This window comes from Narcine bancroftii, chromosome 5 (assembly GCF_036971445.1).
Source record: "Narcine bancroftii isolate sNarBan1 chromosome 5, sNarBan1.hap1, whole genome shotgun sequence".
Taxonomy (NCBI): Eukaryota; Metazoa; Chordata; class Chondrichthyes; order Torpediniformes; family Narcinidae; genus Narcine; species Narcine bancroftii.
Window position 1 is genome coordinate 181,072,932 of NC_091473.1, and position 10,562 is coordinate 181,083,493.

At 50.3% G+C, this 10,562-nt stretch overlaps 1 protein-coding gene across 5 annotated transcripts in view; it reads right to left on the minus strand.

The window, feature by feature from the left end:
- Nucleotides 1-4,675, minus strand: part of LOC138764273 (serine/threonine-protein phosphatase 2A 65 kDa regulatory subunit A alpha isoform-like) — a 38,413-nt gene extending 33,738 nt beyond the window's left edge. For 2 of the 5 annotated variants that reach the window (XM_069939959.1, XM_069939958.1), the window contains exons 1-4: nt 4,401-4,532; nt 2,530-2,620; nt 2,088-2,188; nt 1,212-1,444 (exon numbers count right to left, since the gene is read on the minus strand). In XM_069939959.1, the coding sequence (XP_069796060.1) occupies nt 1,212-1,444; nt 2,088-2,188; nt 2,530-2,620; nt 4,401-4,475 (500 nt within the window). In that variant the 5' untranslated portion in view covers nt 4,476-4,532. Of the gene's footprint in view, nt 1-1,211; nt 1,445-2,087; nt 2,189-2,529; nt 2,621-4,400 lie in introns of those variants that run through there. The other 3 variants (XR_011358094.1, XM_069939960.1, XM_069939961.1) reach the window with 3 other exon arrangements.
- Nucleotides 4,676-10,562: the final 5,887 nt, after the last annotated feature.

Consider the following 10,562-nt stretch of genomic DNA (forward strand, 5'->3'; position numbering starts at 1 on the left):
CTGCCCACCATTCCCCCCCACCCCCCTCACTTAACTCTTTCTGGGCTGCTCTTTCCCTGCCCCTTCAGTTTTGTAACCTCCAAGTCCCACCAATCTGGGCGCTGGGTTGAGTTTTGAGATGTAGCAGGGGAATGGGACCTTCCGGCCCACGGGGCAGCATCGCCCGAACACAGCCCTGTGACCAAATTAACCCACCTTCCCTCCTTATGTCTTTCAAAGTTGGGGGTTGAGGCCACATCACTGGCAGTGTAACGGCATTGGGTTGACAGTGACATCCTAAAATGGTTGGGGGGTGGGGGAAGGACGGGGTGGGAGGGTTTCTGTCACATGACTGACTAACAAAGAACCATACATCTCGGAAACAGACCCTTCAGCCCTTTTAGTCTGTGCAGAACTATCTTTCTGCCTAGTCCCACCGACATGCACCATATCTTTCCATATCTCTCTCATCCTTGTACTTGCCCAAATTCTTAAATGTTAAAAATGAGCTTACATTCACAACCTCAGCTGGCAGCTCATTCCACATCCCCACCACTCTCTGTGGGTGAAGAAGTTCTCCCTAAACTTTTCCCTTTTCACCCTTAACCCACGTCCTCTTGTTTGTATCTCACCAACCTACATTTACTCTGCCTATCCCCCTCATAATTCTAAAATACTTATATCAAATCTCCCTTCGTTCTTCTGCACTCCAGGGAATAAAGCTTTAACCTTTCCCTGTAACTCTTCTCGTAAATCTTCTCGTCTGCATAGGAGAGAGGCTTAGACGGGGCAGTGGCCAGCACCTGTTTCCCAGGGAGGGATCAGCAAACACCAGAGGACATTTGTACAAAGTGAAGGGAGGGAAGCTTAGGGGTGACGTCAGGGGTAAGTTTTTTTTAATAACAGAAACTTGTGGGTGCCTGCAATGCTAAAATATTAGGGACATTTAAAAGACTGTTAAGACACATGGACAGAAGAAAAATGAGGGTTATGGGGTTGGGAGGGTTTAGTATTTTTTTTTAAGGACACAACATCAGGTGCCGAAGGGGCAACTGCCATGTTCTGTGTTCTAAATTCCATCTGCCATTCCTCAGTGCAAGTTTTCCTGCTGGTCCAGATCTCTCAAAGTCTTGAGCCCCTTTCTTGCCGTCCACTGCACTCCCAACCTTTCTGTCATCTACAGCCAATGTCTAATACCCCACCCCACCTCCTACCCATTCACTGATACTCACTGGCAGAGTTCGGACTTGATGGGGTTAGAGAGCCGGGGGTAGCAGACGCTGAAGAGGCCGCAAGCAGAGGTGCGGGAGGTGAACCAGTCTCCATTGGCGAGGCGCTTGATCAGGGGCACAAAGTGGGTCTCCAGGTCCGCCTGCGAGTGCTCTTGTGAGACAGCACACAGAGACTCCACCGCCTTCTCCCTTACCACTGTCTCCTCCATGGTGGCCAGGTTTTCCAGTGGGGGCTGGTGGGGGGGAGGGGGGGGAGACACATCACTAGCCAGTAAATGCAGAGATGAGCGGCAATCGCAGGAGTCCACGGCAGAGCACGATCCGCTGTAAGAACTCAGTGCTGCCAGTGCGGAATTCGGAGACCAAGAACTGTGCAAGGAGCTCCTGGTGTGGGACACGGAGATCGGGAACTGGGCACAGTGCTCCCAGCCCGAGATATAGAGACCGGGAACTGGGCATGGAGCACCCAGCCTGGGATACAGAGACCGGGAACTAGGCATGATGCTCCCGGTGTGGGATACAGAGACCAGCAACTGTGCATGTTACTCCCGGTTTGGATACAGAGACGGGGAACTGTGAACAGTGCTCCTGGTGTGGGATATGGAGACTGGGAACTATGGTCTGTGGTCCAAGTAGCTGGCAGTACAAGTATCAGCCTAGACTGATTCACTGCCCTCTTCCAGTGTTAACATTCCTGCCTACATTTCCTGGCGAAGGAGTCCGCACTGTATCATCACACTTTCCTGAGGTCAGACACGGAGTGAAGCTCCCTCCACACCGTCTCATCACACACTCCGGGGTCGGACACAGTGAAGATCCCTCTAGGTTCAGCTTCGAGAAAGAGGGAGGGAGGAGGAGTAGAAGAAGGGCACGTACCAGCAGGCAGTGGACATGTGGTGGGCCACCCACCAGGGCAGAGAACGATCCCAACTGTTCCGCCAAGGCAAGCAACACTTCATCCTCATCGTAGATTGTATCTGGAACACAAAAGAAATGAGTTCTTCATTCACAATTTATAATTCGCTTGCTTCTGTTGGAAAGCTTAGACCATACTGGAAGCATCGTTCAGATACTGGTCTCTATATCCCTGAGTCAGACTACACTGGGAGCATTGTGCACAGTTCCCAATATCCGTGTCCCACACCAGGAGAACCATGCCCAGTTCTTGGTCTCCGTATCCATGGGTCAGCAAAATTTCCCATCATGTGCTATTCTGCAGAAATGTACCTGCATCACAGTGAACCCTCGGCTCGACAGCACCGAGGAGTGAAGGCACAGCAGAGGAGGGGCAAAGGGAGATATCTGCGAGGATGCTCACCTGTCAGGAAGGGCAATAGTTCATTCCGTGTTCTCTCCACGCCTAGAGCCAGCGCGATGGTTGACAGTTTCTTGATACTGTTCAGACGCAACTGTAACAGAGGAGAACTAAATGGTGGGGCATCCGGACATACAGTCACTCGAGATCAGAATGGACCGGCCACCCCTCGTCCAGGGATGGGGAGGAAATCGTGCCCAAGACCGTGAGGTAGTCACCCGATGAGGGGCAGGTGGGTGGGTCACCTAGTAAGGACACATCGATTGCCCGATTTTTTTTGGGGGGGATGAGGGGGCGAGTGTTGGGTTACCCAGTGAAGGAAAAGGGAGGTGGCTCACCTGTGAGAGTACAAGGGAGGAGTGCATCTCCATCATCAGCTCTTCATTCCTCCCCAATCCCCTTTCCTGTCTCATCCTCTCCCTTGTCCCCCCCACCTCCCCCTCCCCTCCTCTCAACTCCTCCCCATCCGCTCCTTCGACCCCATCCCTCCCCTCATCCCCCTCCCCTCCTTCATCCCCCTCCCCTCCCTCATCCCCCTCCCCTCCCTCATCCCCCTCCCCTCCCTCATCCCCCTCCCCTCCCTCATCCCCCTCCCCTCCCTCATCCCCCTCCCCTCCCTCATCCCCCTCCCCTCCCTCATCCCCCTCCCCTCCCTCATCCCCCTCCCCTCCCTCATCCCCCTCCCCTCCCTCATCCCCCTCCCCTCCCTCATCCCCCTCCCCTCCCTCATCCCCCTCCCCTCCCTCATCCCCCTCCCCTCCCTCATCCCCCTCCCCTCCCTCATCCCCCTCCCCTCCCTCAACCCCCTCCCCTCCCTCACCCCCCTCCCTCATCCCCCTCCCCTCCCCTCCGTCCCCTCCCCTCCGTCCCCTCCCCTCCGTCCCCTCCCCTCCGTCCCCCTCCCCTCCGTCCCCTCCCCTCCCCTCCGTCCCGTCCCCTCCCCTCCGTCCCGTCCCCTCCCCTCCGTCCCGTCCCCTCCCCTCCGTCCCGTCCCCTCCCCTCCGTCCCGTCCCCTCCCCTCCGTCCCCTCCCCTCCACTCCTCCCCTCCACTCCGTCCCGTCCCCTCCACTCCGTCCCGTCCCCTCCACTCCGTCCCGTCCCCTCCACTCCGTCCCGTCCCCTCCACTCCGTCCCGTCCCCTCCACTCCGTCCCGTCCCCTCCACTCCATCCCTTCACCTCATCCCCGTCCCTCACCTCCTCCCACGGCTCCTCCCTTGTCCCCTTCCCTCTCCCACTCCCTCGTCCCCTCACCCCTCCCTCGTCCCTTCACCCCCTCCCTCGTCCCCTCACCCCTCCCCATCCCCTCGTCCCTTCACCCCCTCCCTCGTCCCTTCACCCCCTCCCTCGTCCCTTCACCCCCTCCCTCGTCCCTTCTCCCCCTCCCTCGTCCCTTCACCCCCTCCCTCGTCCCTTCACCCCCTCCCTCGTCCCTTCACCCCCTCCCTCGTCCCTTCACCCCCTCCCTCGTCCCTTCACCCCCCTCCCTCGTCCCTTCACCCCCCTCCCTCGTCCCTTCACCCCCCTCCCTCGTCCCTTCACCCCCCTCCCTCGTCCCTTCACCCCCCTCCCTCGTCCCTTCACCCCCTCCCTCGTCCCCTCACCCCTCCCCTCGTCCCTTCACCCCCTCCCTCGTCCCCTCACCCCTCCCCATCCCCTCGTCCCTTCACCCCCTCCCCTCGTCCCTTCACCCCCTCCCTCGTCCCTTCACCCCCTCCCTCGTCCCTTCACCCCCTCCCTCGTCCCTTCACCCCCTCCCTCGTCCCTTCACCCCCTCCCTCGTCCCTTCACCCCCTCTGACCCCTCCCCTCACCCCACCCCCACGTCCCCCTCCCTCACCCCCTCCCCTTCCCACGTCCCCCTCCCCAGCCCCACCTGCACGTCCTCATTCCTCAGCTCGTCAATCAACACCGCAATGGGGTAGAGCGAATCGTCAACAACCGCCGCCATCACCCGCCGCCCTGCGGGGAGCCGGCGCGCAGGCGCACAGCTGGTCGGCCGAAGTCGGAAATTCCCCGGCGCACGCGCTGTACCTCGTGGCTGCTTGGAGCGACCGCCAGCGCACCCTGGCGGTCTTGAGGGGAGTTTCACTGGCCGATTCCTGGAACCTGGAAGATCCAGAGCAAATTCCTCTCTGCCTGCTGGAGAGAGTCGTAATGGCACGGCTCGCGCTCATCCAAATCATGGCCGGGACATCGGAGTACACTCGGGGTCACGATAACAGGGTGGAGGGCAACAGCTAAACAAAAAAGGAAGGGACAGGAGAGGAGGGAGGAAGGGGCAGAAGGGAGAGGGGGAGGAGGAGAGGGGGAGGAGGAAAGGAGGAGGAGGAGAGGAGGAGGAGGAGAGGAGGAGGAGGAGAGGAGGGAGGAAGGGGCAGGAGAGGAGGGAGGAAGGGGCAGGAGAGGAGGGAGGAAGGGGCAGAAGGGAGAGGGGGAGGAGGAGAGGAGGGAGGAAGGGGCAGGAGGGAGGGGAAAGAAAGATGGGGAGGAGGGAGGAGTGTCGGACTCTGGCTTTACCCTACCCTTAATTTAGTCTATGTGTCATCTGAGTCCAGCGTGTTCGTTAAATGAAGTGATAGAAGAAGGTATTCGGTTCAACAATCAGTTTATTACACAACACAAGAATAAAGCTTAACAGAGCTCTGGTTCAGTCGTTAGTTCATAGGTCACCTGCACAGTGAGCTATTCCCCAAGACTAACCTCTACTGTCCAGTCTCTACAGTTTATATAGCTCAACCTTATACAGAACAAAATTTGACTTCCTTTGCTAGATTTCATTATCATACAGAACAAAAGTTAGCTTTCTTTGCTAGATTTCTTGCATGAGATTTATCACAAGTAATTTCCTGCTCTGCAGATATCTGGGGTGTAGAGCTCCCATCTTAATCCTCAAGGCCAGAATATCCTGTTGTTTTGATCAGAAATCAATTCATACCCCAGATATTTCTAATTATTTCTTTGTTCTCATCTGGCCATATTCTCTGTTCTACTCAACACCTCCTTCCGTCTTAGCGGCGTTCTTACTGAGTTAGTTTCGTTTCCATTCTCTTTGTTTCTGACAGTCTCTGTCAGGATTCTCTTTGTTCTTGTCTGGCCATCATCTCCTGTTCTCATCAACACCTCCTTTTGCCTTAACATTCCTACTAAATTGTTTCATACATATCCTCTCTTTTGTATTTGGGAGCAGACAATTCTAAACCTACTGTAATCAGCCAACTTTGCTACATACTGTGGCTGCGCCTTACTTACATTACTCTTTCCCTTCACCATGAGGTAAATATTAAATTGTTACACAGTACTGGATTCATGTATACAAACTGAATAGTACATAAGCATATATTCTACATATTTTCTATGATTAATTAACCCCTATATTCCAACACTATCGATTAGTGCAGGATTTGAGGGAGTTAAACAAAATCATTCTCACCCGTTATCCGGTCGTACCTAACCCCTATACGATAATGGGTAAAATTGATCCCCATAGTAAGTGGTTTAGTGTAATTGACCTCAAAGATGCCTTCTGGACCTGTCCGTTGGCAATAGACAGTAGGGACATGTTTGCATTTGAGTGGGAGAATCCTTTTACAGGACGGAAAAATCAATACCGGTAGATGGTCCTTCCCCAGGGTTTTACAGAATCCCCAAATTTGTTTGGCCAAGTTTTAGAACAGGTACTAGATGAGGCCCCTTGGAGAGAGAATTGTCAATTAATACAATATGTTGATGATTTATTAATCACGGGAAAAACGTATGATGTGGTTAAACAATACACTGTTTAATTTCTGAATTTTCTAGGGAATAAGGGTCTTAGAGTGAGCGAATCAAAGTTACAATTTGTTCAATCTGAAGTTAAATACTTAGGTCATCTGGTTAGTCAAGGAATTAGGAAGATAAGTCCAGAGAGAACATGCGGTATTCTGTAGATCCCACCTCCAAAAAGTGCTCGAGAACTTAGAAAATTCCTTGGTTTAATGGGATACTGTAGAATTTGGATTGAGAATTATTCTAGCCTGGTCAAATTTCTTTATGATAAACCTGCAACTCTAGGGGGTGAAACTGTTGTCTGGACAGAGGAGGAGATTAAAGATTTTACCTTGGTGAAACAGCGTCTTATTAGTGCCCCAGTTTTGGCTTTACCTGACCTAAATAAGCCATTTGACCTATATACCAATGCGAAAGATGGTGTGGCCATGGAAGTATTAACGCAAGAGAGGGCAGGCTTTAGACACCAGTTGCCTTTCTGTCAAAAATTTTAGATCCCGTTTGTCGTGGTTGGCCAGAATGTGTGCAAGCAATTGCAGCCACTGCTATTTTAGTTGAAGAAGGACGAAAGATTACATTTGGTGCCCCGATGTTAGTTCACACCCCTCGCACAATCCGCACCATTCTCTTACAACGTGCTGGAAGGTGGCTTACTGATTCTAGAATTTTAAAATATGAAGTGATTCTCATGGATAGGGATGATTTGACACTGATTATAAACAAAGAACAGAATCCAGCCGCCTTCTTGGTTTCTCCAGATTCTGATACTGTCCCCAATGATTTAGAGCATGTATGTTTAGAAATGATAGATTTACAGACAAAAATTAGAGATGATTTAAGTGATGAACCTTTATGGGAGGGTGAAAGATGGTTTATTGATAGATCTTCCCGCTGGATTGACGGCATTCATTATAGTGGGTATAGTATAGTGGATGGGAATGAAGGAGTTGTGATTGAAGCCGATCATCTTCCCGGTCATTGGTTGGCACAATCCTGTGAATTATATGCCCTCTGTAGAGCTCTCCAGGGTTTAGAGGGAAAGGTGGGCACAATCTATACCGACTCAAAGTATGCTTTTGGTGTAGTGGAAAGATTTGGAAAGAGCGGGGAATGATAACTGGGAAAGGACAAAAGTTGATCCATGAAAACTTAATTGTTCAATCCTTAGATGCTCTTATGTTACCTGAGGAGATAGCTGTAGTTCATGTACGGGGCCATCAACTTATTGACAGTTCTGAAGTAGAGGGGAACAGACGGGCAGATGAAGCTGCCAAACAGGCTGCACTCACAGAAAAAATAGACATGCAGCTGTTACTCCCCACCCCACATGCGGTTCAAAAGACTCCCATCTTTTCACGGGAAGAGGAGGTTTATATTAAAGACCAGGGAATGTCTCAAACTGCCGATGGGTTGTGGTGGACGGCAGAGGGACGCCAAGTACTCAACAAAGCCCTGGCTCGTCAGATTATTGATCAGCTCCACCAGCAGACACATTGGGGAACACAGGCACTTGTTGATGCTTTTGTACGGTCCTTTAATTACTCGGGAATATACACCATAGCCAAGCAAAGTACTCGGGGGTGCCCAATCTGTCAGCGAGTGAATAAGAAAGTCATGTGCCAGGTAACGCCTGGCGGTCGCGATATAGCCGTACGCCCGTTTCAACGACTACAGATTGACTTCACGGAATTACCTAAGATAGGGGTTTATAAATACCTCCTGGTAATGGTGGATCATTTTACTCGATGGGTTGAGGCTTTCCCGACCCCTAATGATCGTGCTAGCACCGTTATCCGGATATTACTAGAGTCTGTTATTCCGCGCTATGGCATTATTCAAACCATTGACTCAGATCGAGGTACACATTTTCCTCTCAGGTACTCCAGGGTGTGTGTAAAATCCTGGGAATAGATTGGCAGTTACATACCCCATGGCACCCCCAGAGTTCAGGCCGTGTTGAACGGATGAATCAAACCCTGAAAGATCAACTCACTCGACTTCATGAGGAAACTGGCCTCTCCTGGATTAAATGCTTACCTTTAGCTTTAATTAGAACTCGCACAGCTCCTCGTAAGGACCTTGCTGTCTCACCATATGAAATGATGTTTGGTCTTCCTTACATGGGATTCCACACTGATACCCCTACCCCTGAGGCCAATGACAAGTACATATCTAAATATTTACAGGGACTTTCTACTTTTCTGTATGACTTACGACAGAAGGGTTTATTAGCTCAAAACCCACCCCTGGACTATCCTATTCATTCTATTAAACCTGGTGATAGGGTATATGTAAAAGCGTGGCAAGCCCATAAACTAAAACCGATATGGGACGGCCCTTATTGTGTACTTCTGATTACAGACACTACAGTGCGAACAAAAGAAAAGGGGTGGACTCACATACAACGCATTAAACAAGCTAATCCATGGACTAAAGACGTTGATAATACACCCTCCACCTGGCGTGCAGTCTCGCATCCTTCTGGTCTTAAAGTTACGCTACGCCGGGAAAATGTGCTGTAATGGTATTTTTATTATTTGCTGCATTGTTTTTCTGCTGGTTCCCAATTTTTGGGAAACCACCCCATTGTACACAATGTATTAAGTCCTCCTGGAATAGGGGCAGCAGAGGTGATAATTACTTTGAGGAATGGACAAGTTTACCTTTAGAATGCAGACAGGGCACAGGTATAGAGTGTATTCATAGTGGGGTACCTTATTTAGTATGGTTTAATTTAGGATCCCAACATGGACCAGGGAAACAGAACTGCCCTAGGGGAGTGGATTGGGTTGGCGTCCCGGCCTCTACAGATATTAAAAAGATGAGTGCTAAAAATATGGTACAAAGAAGATGGTGGGAAAATGATGGGCAGAACATTAGTCAGGGCTATACCTGGAGTAGGGATAAAGGGGGTATATATGCTAATGCTCGCAGACAAGCTGCTACTCACAGGTTAGGTAACAATAAACGCCGCCCCCCCCCCCCCAACTTGGCATCTTGTAAATCATCCTTTGGGTCACGAATACATTGGAAGGCTAAAGGCCATCACTATAAGGGGGATTCCAGTTGTAAACGGCTCAGGCTGTTCCAGACAGCTGTTTGGCATTTAAATCGTTTAACCAGACTCCAGGCAGTTTTGAAGATTCTCACCAAACAGACAGCGATGGCCTTGGATTTATTGGCTGAAGAACAACGACGGATACAAGCTACAGCTTATCAAAACCGCCTGGCTCTCGATTACTTGTTAGCTGCTGAGGGCGGCGTTTGTGGAAGATCGATTGATGACAACGGTCACAATGGTCAGGCGGTTGAACTTTTTACTGGTGACTGGAGGTGGATACACACAGCCCTTATAGCAGTTGGACTCATTACTTTAGCCATCATGAAACTTCCCTGCCTAATGACTTGTGTGCAGTGTTTAATTCAACGGACCCTTCATCAGATCCCTACAACCCAAAGGATGCATGTTTCCCAAACTCCGTCTGATGATGCTGAGATTACAGTTCGTTTGCTGACTCGCTGGGAAAAAGACCAAGTTTCCAGTTGAGAATTTAAAAAGTGGGGATTGTGAGAGATAATAGAATATAAAAATTAGTATTAATAAAATAAAGAATAATAGACTAGACTAAAGGAAGTTAAGTAAGTGCTGAATAGGGATGAATTCCGATAAGAGTGTGAGGAAGGGTTACGCAAGTACAATAGAAGAAAGGTGTGATAGAAAGAATTAGCAAGTTCTGCATATAGAATTAGTAAGTCCTGGGGGTTGATGTTTGAATAAAAAGAAAGGCAGATTCATGAATAAGGACAATGACATGATGGGACCCAGACAGGATACCCCATGGTCTTTCAAGTTTACAGAAAACTGCATGTAGGCAGAAGAATGACCAAATGCCAAACCAATCCAGGAGGCAGAAGAATGTTAAGGGGGGGGGAGGGGGGTAATCTCTACACTGAAATGAACTGTATAAAAGCTGGGTGAGCCCCAGTATGTGTGTGTATTCCCATGGTAAGGGGAAGCACCCAACTTTGCAATGTTGTACAATAATGTTCTTTGTTCTCAATTTTTGTCTCGAGCGAAATCTGTGAAGGTACATCTGTTTCTCACAGAAAGTATTGGAGAGGATTCACGAGGCCAGGATTTCAGAAAATTTAGCCAGGAAAGATGTTCATCACGGCTCTGTGATAGGCAGATCGTGCCAGATGAAGCAAATTAAGTTGTTTGAGGAAATGAAGGTGGGGCTGTAGATGTGGTGTTTATGGATTTGAGTTG